Consider the following 18066-nt stretch of genomic DNA (forward strand, 5'->3'; position numbering starts at 1 on the left):
TATCTGAGGTCTAAAGCACTTTGGTCCCAGGGACTGGATCGGGATCCACATTGTAGTGACAAGAGCCACTTGCTGTCTCAGGCGGCCTGGTTTCTGGAGTTTTAGGATATAATTTGTCGCACAGATTGAAGTCAAAACAGTCTCATCAGTGAGCTGCCTTAGAAATCGTAGCATTGAACTGATGGCTGAAGAGAGAAAAAATCCACTCTGCGCTCTGCCTCCCCAGGAAGGCTAACTTGGACGCTGTCATTACATAGCAATGTCATAGAGACGCTTCATGTTTAGAATAACTTTATTAGCAACCGCAAATTGTAAACTAGCATTTCCTTTGTGGATTCAAAAAGCTATTGGGCCAGACACAGCTGCCTCGGTTTCTTCCCCACCTGCTTGTCTTTTGATAGTAGGCTAACAATTTCTCAGCCTCAGACAATGTTGTAGAGATTTCTCAATTCGGGGTGGGTGAGGAAGGCAACCATAAATAATTCCCATGCTTTTCTCTCTCAAAGGGTGGATGTGGAGTTAGACTGGGGGTCAGGCCAGGCCCAGAGGTATGCGAGACTGCCTGTGCCTCCCGCCATATGAATTCTGTGGGGTGGTGGTGTACTGTGGATTTCAGGTTGGTCTGGAGACCTCGAAGCCCGATAGCCAAACAAGAGCTGGCCCTGTACTGCCCACGCAGGGGCCTTGAGAGTAGACAAGCAGAGCTGTAGCCCCACTTCCCCGGCAGGAGTCCAGGAGGTAAGGCAGAAAGAACCGGAACAATCCGCCCAGCTGCTGGAGAAGAGGATCATGCTACTGTGTGCCAGGGCCGGTGTGGGGTCACCCTGGGGACTCTCTCTGGAATGGCATTCTTCCAGATGACCTCAGCTCCGTTTCAAGAACTAGGGTTAGGCCTTCCACCAAGAAGTCTCCGGAGATATGCAAAGGAAAGACCCGGGTGCAGGCCCACAGGAAAGAGCAAAGCACCGAAAACCAAGTGAGGAGAAACCCCGGAGCTTCCTGCTCCTGCAGCTCTCGGAGCTCATCTGACCGGAGACCACATTAAGTGGTCTGAAGAGATTAGTTCTCACAATCTCTTTTTGTAAGAAAAATTAAAACCCAGAGTAACAGAGCCAAGCATAGCCCCCCACACCTATAACTCCCTCACTCAAGAAACTGAGGCAGGAGGATAACAGGTTTGAGGTCAGCCTGGGCTACATAGTGAGGCCATGTGCCAATAAAAAGAACAAAACAAGGACAACAAAGACCACAGAAGGAGGAGGAGGAGGAGGAAGAGGAGAAGGAGGAGGAAGAGGAGGAGGAGAAGGAGGAGGAGGAGGAGAAGAAGGAGAAGGAGAAGAAGAAGAAGAAGAAGAAGAAGAAGAAGAAGAAGAAGAAAATTCTCTAGAAAAATTTACCCCAGAGACGATGGAAGATCCAAATGAAGTGACTTTCTTATAACAAACAAAGTGAACTTGTTTTAAAATGAAAAACAAACAAACAAACAAAAAGCACTGATTCCAAGGGAAAAATGTTTTCAAACCATTAAAATAGAAATAATTGTAATGATGTTTAATCTTTCAAAGCATAGAAAAGGAAACTCCTGCATTTCTTATGAGGCAAAATTGTCCAGATAGTGCCCAACTATGACCGTATGCGTGCACACAAAGAGAATCAGACTATTCTCCGTTACCAAAACTGATTTAAAAGCCCAGAACAGGGCTGCGGATTCAGCTCAGTGCCTTACACACTCCACGCCCTGGGTTTGACCCTTAGCACTGTAAAAATGAATTACTCATCTCTTTGAAAGTGCAAGGTAAGGGTCCGGGTGTGTGGCTCAGTGGGAGAGCATTATTTGGTGTGCACACAGAAAGTCTTGTTTCAGTCTATAGCGTCATCACTCCCCCGGCCCCCAAAACAGGGAAGAAAGAAAAAGAAATTAAAACAGTCTGAAATCTCAGTAGACAGGATCGAACAGCGCCACACTGAAAGCACATTTCACTAGACTAGAAGAGAGAATGTCATTTGTAGCCAGAGCAAGCCAGAGTGAGCAGAGGAGGGCACGTGAGGGGCATAGGGGGATCTCATCGTATTTATGTGTATTTGCTTCTGTTTTCACAAATGTCGGACAAACACAGGAGTGGTAAGAATTGTTATCTATGAAGACAGGGCAGTTGTGTGGTGGCCTGTGAGGCCGTGGTTATCAGACTTGTTTGTACATACTTCTCATTCAAAGCTCATTTTAACAGACAGCAGCATGCCTGTGCCGGTTTGAGGGAAGAAAGGGACCACTTGGTCCCATGCTGGATTCTTTCTTCATTTACTTTGCAAATATCTATTGCCAGACAGTTTTGCTTCCCAGTCAGTACCCCTGAGGGTGTTTCTCCTGGTAGCGTTTCTCTTCTCTCCCTTTACCCGTAGGCATTAAAACACAAATCTGTGGCGTTCAGAGTTAGAGCCCGTTCCTGGGAGTGAGAACGCTGGGATACGTTTGGGAAGATCTGGGAAGAGCTTTTTATTGTTTGATGGTGCCATGACCAGGCACGGGGCCTCATGCAGCTAGACAGATGCTCTGCCCCTGAGCAGCACTCCACACAGAGAGCACGTGAGTGCTCACTCACTCTGTAGTGTATCATCCAGACAGCTCCAGAGACGTGCAATCAAGATCTACCTCAGAAATTGGGTTAGAAGGAGGGTGGCCCTGTGATCTAAGCTTTGTTTTTGGTGGGCAGATGGGTATGAAATCATTTCATTGGATTTTATTGACCAAATGGATCGCGTGTCATTTTTTCCCCCCTAAAAGCTATGAAATATATGAGAAAATTGGATTCTGATTCGTGTCACACAGTGGCGGACCTGTTCCCGCCTGGGCTGCTGGCTGATGTGAATACACAAGGGCAGCTGGACAAACTGCCCACGGCTTGTCGAGCTACGGTACCTGTGTGGTCTCCTCTCCTGGGGTCCGCGTCCTCCCATTCTTGTTTATTTTTATTTTTTATTTTGTGCCTATGGGTGTTTGCCTGCATGTGTGTCTGTGTGCCACATGCATGTCTGGAGCTCATGGGAGCCAGAAGAGGGTCTTGGGTCCACTAGAACTGGAGTCTCTGGCAGTTTTAAGGTGTGACATGGGAGCTAGGAGTCGAACCTCAATCCTCTGCGAGGACTCGTGCTCTTAGCCACTGAGCTATGTCCTCATCCCCTGCTTTCTCGTTAATGTGCTTTGTTTTCCTGACAGGGACATCGTGGCCCTGGTGGCTCAAGTGGTCCCCATTTATGCTGTGTCCCACCTCTTTGAAGGTCTTGCCGTGAGTACCGAGCCTGATTTCCCCAGGCGCTTTCATGCTCTGCGCTAGCTATTTCTTCTGCTAATGATAGAATTCAAGTTGTAAGGGAGGCTGGAGTGGTGGTGGTGGGGGGGCTCCTGTTGATCGTTATCAGGGCCACTTCTGCAGAGCATTATCACAGTCCTGTTCCAAGCCTGAGGGCCACACAGAGGCTTTCAATGTCTGGGAGCTGGGGTCTTTAGAAGCACCAGCTGTGTTCACACTGATGCATGTCACCCGTCCACAGTGTACGTGTGGTGGCGTTCTGAGGGGCACCGGGAACCAGAAGGCTGGAGCCATCGTCAACGCTGTCGGGTATTACGTGATTGGCCTCCCCATCGGGATTGCACTGATGTTTGCTACCAAGCTGGGAGTGATCGGTAAGCCTGACTGAGAAGACAGGCCAGCTTCCCGCAGACCCAGGGATGATGGCTAGGCACACGGAAACTTCGCTCCAGTGCCCTGTGCTTTCCCTGTGCTCCGTCTGTACCGTGTCAGAGAGCGAATGTGCAGACAGTGAGTGAGAGTGACCATGAGCCCCAAGCTGCCTGCTTACTCCTCTCTTGCTCACGTGTCAGCGTGGAGACACAGTAATGGGTCCTTTCTATTCTCCTCATTCTGAGTCAGCCAGTCCTTGGTTATAGAACATAAAGGCCAGGACCTCTGAGGCAACACGAAAAATCTTATATGTAGATCTTGCCCTTTCCCTGTAACGAGGGCGGTGAGGCCCCTAGCATGGCCCTGCAGTCCCAGGGCCTTCCTCCCCTGGGATCGTGAGCAGTTTGGGGTGTGGTGGGGAAGCCCTAGGTTAGGAGGCATTGGCTCTGGACACAAAACTTCTTATAATAGCACCCTGTGTTCTCACCAAAGAGGGCAGGGCTGGTGGTGACCTCCTTGTCACCTTCTCCCTCCTTCAGCCTCTGCTCCCCACTTGTCATCATCTCTGCAGAGGGACCTGTGGGAGCGATGTGGGGCGAAGGAGGGTGGATGGACTCCTCTGTGTGACCTTGCTGTGTTTGGAGCAAAGAACTGAACCTGTGTGTTCTGAAATTACCAGAGCTCATCCTTTTTTTTTTTTTTTTTTAAAGTATGGAAATAGATAATCGTCCAGCTTTGGTTTCTAAAATAATAACCGAGAAGGCGTTGGCAATGAATAAATGGCTGCGTGGAGGCCTGACTGTTGTCTTTGGGGTAAAGGAGTGACTGTCTTTAGGCATGACTTGTTTGAATCCAGCAGTATGTGGAGGGCCCGGGGGTGGTCAGGAGTCATCTGATACCTGCTGAGGGCTTCCAGTTCCATGGATTTAATTGTGTCACTCCCTTTCCTCAAGTTCAATAATATTTTAATTAAAAATATTGGAGCTGTTCGAAGAAGGAGATTGCCGGGGCTCTGTGGCCACAGCGGTGCGGATGCTATTTAGCTGAGTTCTGGCGTTGTTCGTGGCTTGGATCTGCGATGACAAAGCCAATGGAAACACCAGAGCAGCCTGGTTTTTGGGTGGTATTTTTTGTTTAACACATTTCCAAAATATTATTACTGTTAACATGCAATCAGTACTAAATATACTCAAACTAAGGAGACACTTTATAGTCTCTTCTATGTTTTTATTAATATTGCTTTAATTGATAAACACAATTATGACCATTTATGGAGCACAAAGTAATATTTCGATGAATGCAGACGATGTGGATGGTTTAGGCCAAGGTAATTAGGTTATCTATCTCCTTCTGAAGTTATCATTTTATACACTGAGTGATATATCTTAAGTTTACTTTTTTGGGGTTTTTAGTTTTTTGAGACAGGGTTTCTCTGTGTAGACGTGGCTGTCCTGGACTCACTATGTAGACCAAACTGTCATTGAACTCACAATGATCTTCCTGCCTCTACTGGGATTACAGGCTACTTTTTTTTTTTTTAAACAGTTTTACTGTATAAAAGTTTGGCTGGAACTCAGTATGTAGGTCAGGCTGTCCTAGAACTCACAGAGACACACCTGGCTCTTCCTCCTGAGTACAGGGATTCAAGGCATGCACCATCATGTCCAGCTACATTCAACTAAGTTTTATTGTTGTTTTTATTTAAGAGTCTCTTAATCTAGTCCAAGCAGGCCTTGAACATGGGATCTGCCTGTCTTAGCCTCCCAAGTTCTGGGATTACAGGTGTGAGTCCCCAGGTTTGGCTAAGTTAAAATTTTAGAAATTTCAAATATAGATGCATCGCTATCCCAAGGTCTGTACTCATCTGACAAAGTATAGCTGTGTGTGCAAAGTAGAGGTTGCTGGGGATTCTTGGAGGGAAAAGGTAGGGGCCCTGGGGAGAGGAGGGCTGTGGGAGACCATGGGCTCTGTCCTTCTAATAACCTCTTAAATAGAAATAAGTGCAGGTTGCTTCTTCCCTTTGTGTTGCCACCATTAGGGCATAGAGTGTGTACATGAGGGTCCAAGGAGCACCCCCGAAGGCTGCAGGTTCTTACAAGCAAACTGACCAATCAGAAAGGCTATCGATTCCCTGTAGGGTTTTCCAAAACACATACCTTTCTGGCTCTGCCTGGAGGATTCTGATAGTCACCCTGCATTTTTTTTTTTTTTTTAAATAGGGATTATGACATTAGTGGCAATTGAGTTTGTAACTCAAATTACAGCTAGTGCCAGCTGGGTATTTCTGTCAAAAACGTTTGCAGTGAGCTTGTAGTTTCTCTGCAGAGCTGGGCATTGGAAGGAGGAAGCTGGAAGCTTTTCTCACTCCATCCTTGAACTGGCAAAGTGGTCACTGACTTTACTCCTGAGGAGAGGAGTGGGCTGATCGCTCCTGATGAATGAGATCTGAGGGCAGTTGGCATCAAGGAGCAGAGCAGTTGACCTTGCCAGAGTAAAGATAAGCCTTCGAACTCTGACTCAGGGGTTAGCCTCAGCCAGTCTGTGGATCTAATCGCTTCGCAGAGTCCACGTATGTATCTAGATCCTGCTACATGAGGGAATCTGCACCCCCATCTGTGCTTGGCAGAGAGTTGAAAGGCAAGCAGAGGAGTGGCAAAGGATCACGGGGCATGAGGGAGCCTTTGTGGAGGCAAAGTCAGGGAGTCCCCACCGCGAGCTGCATGGTCAGATCTCCAGAACAGGGAGCTCTGGGCTCTGTGAGAGATGCTGCCTCGATAGAAAAGGTGTAGAGAGACCCTGCCTCAATCTATAAGTGGAGAGAGACGCTGCCTCAACCTGCCTCTCTATATAAGTGGAGAGCAATCAAGCCTCCTCCACACATGCATGTGCACCCTCTCAGCGTGTCCACACACATGCAAACACATGAACATGTAGGCGTAGGTCACATCCATACCTATGTAAAAAAATAAAGTCACTCCCCTCTGTTGAGGAGCATCGAACAGCAGTTTTACTGGAGAAAATATTTCCTTACAACTGGCCCCCTTTTCTTACTATCCAATCACCATAAGCAAGAAAGGGCCCACATGGCTTCCTGGACCTTTGGTTCTGACACTGTGAATCATGGCAGGGGTCTTCCAGGGTGCTGGGCCTCTGCAGGGTGGAGGTCTCCAGCCTACTGTGGCCTCTGCCTTGCCCATGGAAGCTGACTTAGTGTGGCCATTGTCCCCTCCGTGAGCTAACCTGTCCAACATCTCCCCGTGCAGGTCTGTGGTCAGGGATCATCATCTGCACTGTCTGCCAGGCCGTATGCTTTCTGGCTTTTATTGCTCGGCTCAATTGGAAACTCGCCAGTCAGCAGGTAACCATCCTCGCCAGTCTCTCTGCAGACACCAACAAGACCGGATGAGGCACGGCGTGCATTCTCTCATTTGGGGAGGGTTTTTTTTTTTTCCCCTTATGCTATTTTTCTGTTTTTGTTTGTTTGTGTGTTATTATTGGGCTTGCTTTGTTTTAATTGGATTTTGAGGTGAAGGGCTGCATGACCCTGGCATTGTTCATTCCCCTTTGTTTGCTCAGTGACCTGAAAAACAGGGCTCCATTTCTGGTCTCTTGTGAAAAGACCATTTCTAGAAGAATTGGAACTCAAGAGACTTTCTCCAGGTTCATCCTAGTACTGTGTGTGTGTGTGTGTGTGTGTGTGTGTGTGTGTGTGTGTGTGCGCGTGTGCATGCGCACGCGTGTGTGTGTGTGTGTGTGTGTCTAAGCCACTGTATACTTCTTTCTTTTCATCTTTCCAGGCTCAGTGTGAGATCTGGAAATAGGGAGTAGATAGGGCAGCTGAAATAAGAAGATGAAGAAGAGGGGATTCTCAGCGACCTAAGTTGGTTTCCCCTTAGGGGGTCCCTTAACTGGTGCCATGTTTGGCAGTGCTACCCGCTGACATCCGGACCTACTTTGAGTTTCACTTGCTTTTCTAGGCGCAAGTACATGCCAACGTGAAGGTAAATGTGGCCCTGAATGGGAATTCTGCCATCTCTCAGGAGCCGGCTCACCCAGGTATGCTACGACTCTCTCAGCTCCAGGGCAGACCTAACTACCTAGAGGGGCATTAGTGAGACATATCTGGATTGGCAGCTGTGAGTTCTCCCTGAGACGTGCACTAATGTTTCAGAAACAGAGGCCAAGTCAAGTCACACCCACCTTGAGATAAACGGACTTAAAGGGATTGATCGCATACAGTCACATACTGTCAGGGATGGCTCCAGCTTCTTACAACCTCTGCAGATCCTCGTTTGTGGCTGGCTAAGCATCGTTCACTTTAAACAGGTTTTGGCTTGGACCTTTGCATCATGCAAGTGCAATCAATTACCTTAGGCTGTTTTTCTGTCAATTAGTAATTTTTCCACACCCTTAGTTCCTTGGGCAGTTAGTGACATTGACCTTTCACTGATGTGAGGGAGGAAAAGGCGGCTTCCTTCCACCTCCCTGCAGGAGAGGCAGGAGAAAAGCAGTCTTTGCCTATGTCCGTAGGTGTGGAAGTCCACACACCATGAGACTTGAAGGAGGAAGAGGGTAACTGAAGCTTATGGAGAAGCTTCTGAGGCTACATAAGGGGGTAGGGTTTGGGTCTTCTGAGGGTGCTGTCTATACTAGGTATGGGGGCGGGGAAGGAAACACCGGATGAGGAAAGGTGACCTTATTACACAAAGTCTCTCTGGTCTTAGAAGGTCCTAGGAATGACCATTTCCTGAGATGATGCTTTTGTAGTGTGGTTGTGTAGGGTATACATGTCTTTTTCACAAGGGTGCCACAGGCCCCAGTGCTCCGTTACAGCGTTACCCTTTGGTTTCTAGAAAGCTAAATACACGCTGGCAATGGGCAATTGACAGTGGTCTGTTGTTCCCCTTATTCTGTCTGCTTGTCTTTGACGTTGGTCGTGATTCTCACGAGGTCTGACCTAATGCTGTCTATCTTCATATGAGACTTTCTTCCGCTCTTGTTAGGCACTGAGGCTACACAAGCAGTCTAGGGCAATTTCAGATTCTCCCACAAACCCTCTCTGACCTGAAGGCTGGCCAATGCTGGGACATCTTTAAATCCTACCTGTAGCCTGTCAGGGCTTCAAGCCCAGACACAGGGCCCACCCTTCCCTTAACAGGTACTGCTCAGGCCCGAACCACATGACTGTCAGAGCAGATCCAGCCCCAGGGGTTTCCAGTTTCCTTGGGATCTTGCTCTGGGAGCTTTTCTTTGTGTCATTAGTTCTTTGCCACCTTCAGGATGCTCTTTTTAATTCATTTTATCTGGATTCAGCAATTAGCTTGGGAGGCAGGGATGGTTTGTATATAATGATGCTTACGTTGTCCTGTTGCTGTGAGGAGAGTGTTAGGAACTGCCAGGCACAGCCTAAGTATTCTGTACGTGTGATTTGATATTGTTTAATTTTAAAAGTTTTGCTTGTCTTGGTTTTTTGGAGACAGGATATACAGGAGCCCAGGCTAGCCTTGAATTGGCTTTTAGGTGAGGATGAGCTTGAAATTCTGACCTTTTGCCTCTTCTTCCCAAGTTGGCATTACAGGTGTGCACCACCATGCCTGGGGAAGCCAGTGTTATGATGTTCCAAATTATTTAATCAGGACTCTGAGGTCACTGTAACAATCTTAGTTTGGGTTGGAAATCTTTAATCTGAAGGGTTCTGAAATCTAAACCACTGGAATATGAAACACTTCTGATCTCAAGCCTTCCGGATAAGGTGTGATTGGCCACTTACCAATCTTTTTCTTAGGCTTCTAGGCGATCTGCCTTTATATTTCTCTTGTAGTGTGTGTTCCTGTTAGTAATCTTACTCCACAAGGCCTCAAGACTTAAGTCTTCGTGTGAGTCATTATTTTGCTTGTTATTCAGTGGATCCTTGGAGGCAAAGAGTCCCATATTCAGTTCTGTGCATGTCTTGAGCTATGTCTTAGTTCATCTCCCTTCCATTTATTTTGTTTTATGTATGAAATGCTTATTAGGTAGGTATCAGCCCCTTAAAAGCCTGACCCTAGAAAGCTCTCTGGCTCCCCACGCTGGCTGACCAGAGCAGTTTATGGAGTGAATAGAGACGCTCAGGGACAATTGACCAGACACGAGGCTGTTAGCAGCATTATTAGGGTCAGAGCTGGGTCCTGGCAGCCCTAACCCAGGCTCAGTGTCCTGTTCTCAGTGGGCCAACTGAACAGACAAGTAATGGTGGGAAGCAGAGAAATGGGATTTATTATCCAGTATGGCTGCATTGGGAAGAGGAACACCTCCCTCCTTCCCCTGAAGCCTATCTTCAGGGTCCTGACACGATGTTTAGATTTAAGCAGAGGAGGGCACAGGTGTGCATAGGTGTGCAAGTCCTGGTCAGCATGTGGTCCTACCCAGCAATGACCCATCACTGATAGCCTTTCCTTCAAGATTGTCTGAGAAGTTGTCAGAACTGTGACATCTCTTTGTGGGAGACAAGGTCCTCTCTGACTGGCACCAGGCACCAGCCTTTTCCTTCTCCCAGCATGAGATTTCTGCGGAAATGCCAATGGTTCCCATTGTCATAATAGTCCGGTTGCTCAAGGAAGGACCACAGGTGTCTCAAAGATCTTCACTCCTACTTAGATGAGTCTAGAATTGCTTCTTGATTAAGTACAGAGCCAATAAGCACAACCCGGAGGTAAGAGCAAGGAGTGTCCTGGAAACAACTCCTGCAAGCAGTTCTGGGGTTGGATTTTTGTTGTTGTTGTTGTTTTTTTTTAATTTATCACAATAGACAGAAACCAGGAATTGCATTGTTAAACTGTGCTTTAATCACCATGCTGGAGGATCTGGGAAGCCAGAGGGAGGCCCTGCCTACCTTCTCCTTCTCTTACTAGCACATAGAATGATTATCGATATTTAATATTAATAATATAGTTATTAAGGTAGCAGTTACTCCTTAACCTGCTATTATATAAATAAAAGACACAAAACCTGTTAGATTTTTTGATAAGCCTTAGTGCACTGGGCCTGGGCAGTTATTAGCTCTCTAAGCTGTCTTGTCTACTAGCCAAAACCCGGTAAGTACTTGCACATGTTTTCCATTTGGGCTGCTTCTTTCCATCATGTCAATCCTCCAAACAAGCCTCTCCCAGCCACGTGCATCGAGTTCACAGTAGCCCATGGTGACCTCCTCTTTTCTCCCTCCTCCTCTCTCCTCTTCACGGTCCTTCTGCCATCTCCAATCCCTCAAACCTTGGTTCCACCTACCTCTCTTCTGCTAAGTCCAGGCTGTAGGCGATTTTTATTTAGCCAATCAGGAACAATCAGGGAGGCAAGGTTCACACAAGGTGATTTTGGTTACAGTAAGGATCATGATGTATGTGGTGGGGCAAACAATTAACATTTGAATACATAGTAGCTCCGGATCAACCCCAAAACTAGCATATTTACAGAGACCAGGGAACAGGCGATCAACGATTCCGAAGTTTCGTCTTGTCCCTCTGGCCAGGTGCTTGTACTTCTCTCTGAGATTCTGCAGCAGGGGAGGGCTGGCCGCAGTGATTGAAAATTGCGTTTCTCCTGAGCGTTTGGATGGCATTTAGTTTGAACATTAACTCCAAACCATCAAAGCGTTAGCCATGCGTATTTGTAGGTTGCTTATAGTGTGTACTCATCAACTCCGTCGTATAGAAAGGGGGGGGAAATGGGAGTTATAAGTTGTAAAATGCCCGTTTCTTACTACAAAATGAAATTAAAATGTCCTCCCATTTGTGCTTCATGAGTACCCCATGGAGCAAAGGAAGTAAAAAGATTATATTTGAGTCACTTGTGCCTATTCATGGGAGAAACAGCACCGGTCAGGGTGAGGACACTTCTGAGCATGTACAAATCATGCCTTGCATGGACAAGATGGTGGACAGGCACTTCCCAACAGTGTGTCAGTATAATGAGACTGTAGTGGGCAAAGCTCATTGCAAGCAAGCTAGAAGAGTGGGTCAGTGTGACTTGGCAATTTTAATGGATTTGTCATGCTTCTCTCTACAGTGCCTTATCTGAAACAAACAAAAAACAAGTTGAAGGAATATTAATAGTCATTTAAAGGGAGAGCAGCACCTCCCCAGGAGCAAGATAGGTGTAGAGTCCCAAGACCTCATACCTGACAGTTAGCAATGATTTCTTTTCTTTATTTATTGTTACAACTGTTTCTTGAATTAATATTCTGCTAGCAATAATCACAGATAATAACCACCATTTGTGCACATGAAAATAAAAATCCTTCTAAGCTGCTCACTGAGGTCCCTTTTCCCCACAGTGGGTCCTGAGAGCCACGGAGAAATTATGATGACGGATCTTGAAAAGAAAGACGAGACTCAGCTGGACCAGCAGACGAACCAGAACCAGCAGCAAGCTTCGCCTGTCTGCCCGAAGGACAGCCACAGGCTCTCTGGGAAACAGCTATTACTACGGCGAGGGCTCCTGCTCCTAGCAGTAGTCTTAGTCCTGGTTGGGGGTATTTTAGTGAGAGTCTATGTCAGAATTGAGTGATGTCAGTTTGTGAGGTTGGCACCTGACAAATCCACCACACATCAAAAACATTATGTCAGGACCGGGGTTATCACTGCGGCCTTCCTACAAGTAAGCTCACTCTCTCTTTCTTTCTCTCTCTCTCTCTCTCTCTCACACACACACACAGAGCCACTGACAGACAGATGAAAGAGAGAGAATGTACACTGTGAACAGACAGTGCATACAATATACATAACCTACCAAATACAGAGTTTGAAACTCTGTACCAACTAGAATGTTGATTTTTCACCCCTGGGATTACAGGGCCACCAGGAGGCTGTAACTTGCTGCCACTGTCCCGTGTCTCCAAGATGGTGTCATACGTTGTGAGCCCAGGAAAAGCTCCCAGCTCAAAAATAGTCTCTACTGAATGCCTGTTTGCAACCAATGTAAAATTGAGCCCTTGGGAAGTGTAAGTCTGGGACCACATGCAACTTTGAGAATAGAGATGATTCCTAGAGCTGGCTGTGGCCAGTCATTTCAGCGAACAGAGTTCCACCGTGGTTGTAGGTTTTACGATCTGAGAATTCAAAAATATATTTTTTTCCAATAAAGAATAAGGCAGACAATGCAGTGTGGTTTAAGACACTGTGGGGCGGATGACGGCGGAGTGAGCGTTCATCATCCACCGCTGTGGCACCTGGACTGTAGTGACGCAGTCAGGTGTGGGCTTCCTGTTTCTTCTGGCTACTGTTTCCTAAGACACAAACCCATAGCTAATCTGCTTCCATATTCTTACTGTGTGATTCTATTAAATACATTTTATGATACATGTCTGGGTTGTAGATTATTATCCCGTGAGCGAACATATTAATCATTAGAGCTCGGATCTCGGGGGGGGGGCAGGGGAGGTCTCTGGAGCTGTGAAGTGGCAAAGACCCAAACATGGGTGACAATTCATGGGGGTGGCCACAGGACAAAGCATTAAGCCGAAGCCCAATTGTTTCAGCCTCTGAAAAGTTAAGCACACACGGCTAATTCAGCAAACTTTCAAAGAACAGAAAATGGACACAATTAGGACATTTAGCTACTGTGGGTAAAAACTGGTTCAGTTTGGTTTGCTTTTGGTGGTTGGTGATTGAAACGTCGGAGAGAGAAAAGCGGGCGCAGAGAGAAAGAAGAGAGGAGGAAAGATACAGAGAGAAGGGCGAGAGGAGAGAGAGGGGGAGGAACCAAAGGTGTCTATAATGAAGGGAAGCCCTTGTCTCTGGGCGCAAAAGTTCAAGGTAGAGGGCGGGGTATGCCAGCGACGGCAGCAAGCAGGGCGACCAAGGGATGCTGGGAGAACCTGGGAGGCCAGGTCCACTTTGGTATGGTCTGAAACCCAACAGTTGGGGCTGGAACTCGGTGTCCGCTGCAGGCAAGCATTCCTCACTGAGCTATGCCAGCAGCCCTCCAACAGCGGGGTTTGGTGGGGATCCCCCAAACCAACCCCCAGGAGCTTAATTCTTGTTGGACGTCTAAGATGACACTTTCCGGCCACCCAGAGCGAGGCTCGTGCCGCGTGCTGCGCCGGGCGACGGTTGGATCGGGACGCGGCGCCCGGGGCGGGGTGGCGCGCGGGGGCGGGTCCTGCGCGGCTCCCTGCGCGCCGCCGTGGCCGCCCCGCCCTCGGCTCCACGTGCCGGTGGCGCCTGCAGCCGAGCCTGTGCCATGGAGCCCGCCGAGGACGGCCCGGGCGCCGCCGTCCAGCCCCCGGAGCCGCAGGGGCGCGGCCGCTGGAGCCCGCGGGGCCTGCGGGGAGCGCTGTCCCCCGACGTGCGGCGGGAGGCGGCGGCGCTGGCGGCGCTCGCGGGCCCGGTGGTGAGTCGGTCCCGGGGCTGCGGGCGCGGGGCGGCCCCAGGCGGGCCCGGGGTGACCGCCTCTCCGCTCCTTGCAGTTCCTGGCGCAGCTGATGATCTTTCTGGTCAGCATCGTTAGTTCCATCTTCTGCGGACACCTGGGCAAAGTGGAGCTGGACGCCGTGACGCTGGCCGTCTCCGTAGGTGTTGACTGTTTGTGCTGCTGCTGGTGTGGTAAAGCCTCGGGAGTGAAGCCCTAACGTGCTTTTACTTGTACGGTGCGGGAGACGGACTCGGCGCCGTGTGTGTGCTCGCTACACCCAACGGCCCCAGGGCCTCAGAGTTAGAATTTCAGGGTCTGCGTCTCTCCCACAGCTACCATGTTGGTTTTCAGATTTAGGAAGAGAGCGAGGTCTGAGCAGGTTCCATTCTTGGGCACTGCGTCCCGGGAGGCGTGGAAAGGGTGTCCCGAGCAGACGCAGGGTGCACAGCCACCCTTTACGAGCTGCGTGTCCCCTCCTCTGAAACCAAACCGTGAAAGCTGTTAGTGACACAGTTCATTAAGACCGCTCTATTTCCCTTGTGAAGTGTCTTTCTTCCTCATGGCTTGAAATCACGCATCCTTGGAAGTCCCTCTCCGTCTGCTAGTGAAGAGGTGGCAAGCTGCTTCGCTCACATTTGATCTGCACTTTCAGACACGGGACATCTGGGTCCTTCCCTATTTCAGGAAATGTCCCTTCTACCCCCTAGGATGTTGGAATGCCCTGGGCAACAGTAGAGGCCTGCAGGATTTCTTCAGCAGCATGGTAGAGGGAAACTGGCTGTGAAGAGTCTCAGTTTATATATAGGCCTATCATTGAATTGGCAAAATACTCCCCCCACCCCCATATTTGGCATTTTTTTCCCCTTTTCCTGATTACGCCTCTAGAGTTTTCGATGTGAAACAACAGAAGTAATTGCGACCCACAGAAAGGTGGGAGGCTTGGTGGTGGTACGTGGGAAGGCCGGTATGTTCTGCAGGCAGGGCTTTCTGCAGATAAGGTCCAGGACAGGGAGAGCCGCTGTCAGCCCTTCACAACTAGGTCAAGGAGAGGCATTGCTTTTAATGAATCTCAACTTGTAACAAATTGCCGGGAAGAGACAACAGCCTCCATGGCGCCATGGTTAGAGGTGTTGAGTTTTATGGACTTTGTTTTTGAAATAGGGTCTGGGTCAGAAGCTCAGGCTGGTCTTGAATTCTCAGTATTTTGGCCTCGGTTGGAATGACAGGCTTCAGTCATCTTTGTCTTTTCTTGTAATGTTGTCCATGGTAAGAGAGAGCTCCCAGCTGCACTCGGCCTGGTAGAATCTCGAACAAACGTGAGCTAGAGACAGGGACTAGCATCCTAAGCCAGCCAAAGGCGGTTAGTTTACAACAATAACAGCAACAGCAACAAACAACAAAAAAACAGAGGCAACAGAACAAAGACACTCTCATGTGTGACAAAAAAAAAAAAAAAAAAAAAAAAAAGCGAGTTCCCAGCACTCGAAGGCAGCAGGCAAGCAGATCTCTGAGTGAGAGCAGACTGGTCCACAGTGAGTCCAAGACAGACAAAGCTACACAGAGAAACCTGCCTTGAAAAATAAAAATGTTTTTTTGAGACATGGTTTTTCTGTGCAGCTCTGGCTGTCCTGAAGTTTACCCTGTAGACCAGGCTGGCCTAGAAGGCAGAGACCCTCTTGCAGTCTCCTGCAGAGTACTGGGATTAAAGGTATACCCGAGAGTGTTCCTTGCATCATGGGCCCTCTAGGTTTTGTGTCTGGTGGGATAATTTCAGGGCACCCCACGTGTGGCCTGCTGTTGACCTCCTGAGCTAGGAGGTGTAGATTTCCAGGTCCAAGTACGGGAGGCTGAGCACCTTACAGGGAAAAGGTTTCTTTAGCTCCGACGTCAGGACACTTAAGAGCATGGCACAGCCTCAGCTGAGGGGTGGGGGCCTGTAACTACAGCATCACCTGCAGATGACATCGTGGCTTGTGATAGGAGCAAACAGACAGACAGTGAGACAGAAAGCAAGGGGATGCCGGCACCCGGCTTGCTTTCCTCACAATTCAGTTCACACAGGAACTCATTAGGTCCTGTGACAGCTTTATTCTTTTGAGACAGTCTCATGAAGCCCAGCTGGACATCAAGCCTACATGGTAGGGTAGCCCTGAGCCTCGGCTTTTTCTGCCTCTACCTTTCCAGGGCTGGGGTTACAGGCAGGTGTCACCACACCCAGGGTATTCGGTGCTGGCTTTGTGCATTCTAGGCAAACACTCTACCTGCTGACCCTGTGAGAGCTATATTAGCCCCATCCGAGGCTGGCATCCCAGGGACTCAGTCACCCTTCACTAAATGTCACTTCTTGAAGGCCCCACTACCTCCCAGCTACACCATACCGACGACCAGACTTTCAGCACTTAAACCTGTGGAGACCACGTTTGAGTAGCCAAAACACTGGGTCAGAATCTCCGTAAGTAAAGCAGCTAATTTACTGGGAGTCGACATCAAGCTGCTACGCGTGAGACCCAGGATGAAGAAGGGCACTTTCCCTCTTAGCCCCACCCCTCAGCCTGTGGGCTAATCTCCGGGTGGTCTGGGAGTGACAAGGTCTACCTGAGAGAGTGGCATAAGCCAGCTCTTCACCAGGCTCCTAAAATCCGAGGTGTGCAGCCAGACCGCCTAGCTCACACCAAGTAACCGAGGCAATGCCAACAGTTTTCTGTCATTTAGGCTAGCCCTAACATGGGATGCTATAACCCTTGGTACATGTGACTGAGGACAGGGCCTGGTCGTAAGGTCATAGACATGAACACATACACTGGACACAGCGTATGCTCAGTAAACCCTGGGTGTCATTTGTGTGCGTGTGCATGTGTGGGTTCAGCACCCCTACACGTGCATTCTGAGTCCAGAGGAGGAGAGTGTCCTGCTTTCTCCCTCTCTGCCTTTGTTCTTTGAGGCAGAATCTCTTACCAAACCTGGAGCAGGATTCCGGCTGGACTGGAGGGTCAGTGAGCTCTAGGGTCTGCCTGTCTCCACAGCACCCCACCCCCACCCCACCAAGTCCCGGACCTGTACACGTATGCAGCTTTTACCTGCGTTCTCATGCTTGCATGATTACCACAGAGACCCCCACCAAGCCTGGATTTTTTTCTTAATAGGTATTTTTCTTTGTGCATCGTGCATGGGCCGCACCCTAGTGCTGTTGCTTTTAAATGCATAGCCTCTGGCAGGTGAGGCACGAGGCCTCCAGACAGCAGCAAAACCCTTTTGTTTGTTTTTTACTTTTTCTTTTCTTTCTTTCTTTCTTTCTTTCTTTCTTTCTTTCTTTCTTTCTTTCTTTCTTTTTTAAATTGGGGTTTGGCTCTGTTACTGAGACTGGTCTTGAGCTCCTTGGGCTCAAGTGATTCTTTTACCTCAGTCTTGATGGGACTACCGTATGCTGCAGTCCGGTGGAAGCTCTTTCATGTTGTATTAAGGAAACCTAGGCTTTCTGGCTTTGCTGGCCCACACCTTTAATCCTAGCTCTTGGAAGTTAGAGGCAGGAAGATCTCTGTGAGTTCCAGGCCAGCCTGGTCTACACAGCAAGTTCCAAGTGAGCCAGGGCTACATAGAGAAACCCTGTCTTCAAAGGAAAAAAGAAAAGGTAGGCTTCAGGCTTTATTGTTTCCCTCTTGCCCTAGAGTGGCTTTTTTGTTTGATAATCTTCAAGGATCCATACGGCCATCTGAACCACAGAGCCTGGGCATTCCTGTGTGCACATAGGGTCTTTGAAACTGAGCTACTGAGCTGGGCATAGTGGCAAAAGCCTTTAATCCCAGCACTCAGGAGGCAGATGCAGGCAGACTTCTGTGAGTTTATGGCTAGCCTGATCTACCTAGAGAGTTCCAGGACAGCCAGGGATACATAGTAAGACCTTGTCTCCAACAAAACAAAACAAATCAACACACAAAAATAAACAACAACAAAAACCAAAATGAGCTGAGGAGGCTCTTTGGCTCTGAACAATGCTGCCTGC

The 18066-nt window shown here is 48.6% G+C and overlaps 2 protein-coding genes across 2 annotated transcripts in view; both read left to right on the forward strand.

Annotated features, from left to right (window-relative positions):
- Positions 1–13014, forward strand: part of Slc47a1 (solute carrier family 47 member 1) — a 32210-nt gene extending 19196 nt beyond the window's left edge. The window contains exons 13-17 of the mRNA XM_021639170.2: positions 3215–3284; positions 3550–3682; positions 6944–7038; positions 7658–7736; positions 11989–13014. Of these exons, the coding sequence (XP_021494845.1) occupies positions 3215–3284; positions 3550–3682; positions 6944–7038; positions 7658–7736; positions 11989–12221 (610 nt within the window). The 3' untranslated portion in view covers positions 12222–13014. The remainder of the gene's footprint in view (positions 1–3214; positions 3285–3549; positions 3683–6943; positions 7039–7657; positions 7737–11988) is intronic.
- An 805-nt stretch (positions 13015–13819) lies between these two features.
- Positions 13820–18066, forward strand: part of LOC110549801 (multidrug and toxin extrusion protein 2) — a 34421-nt gene continuing 30174 nt past the window's right edge. The window contains exons 1-2 of the mRNA XM_021639185.2: positions 13820–14045; positions 14122–14223. Coding sequence (XP_021494860.2) covers positions 13896–14045; positions 14122–14223 — 252 coding nt within the window. The 5' untranslated portion in view covers positions 13820–13895. The remainder of the gene's footprint in view (positions 14046–14121; positions 14224–18066) is intronic.

This window comes from Meriones unguiculatus, chromosome 11 (genome assembly GCF_030254825.1).
Source record: "Meriones unguiculatus strain TT.TT164.6M chromosome 11, Bangor_MerUng_6.1, whole genome shotgun sequence".
Lineage (NCBI taxonomy): Eukaryota > Metazoa > Chordata > Mammalia > Rodentia > Muridae > Meriones > Meriones unguiculatus.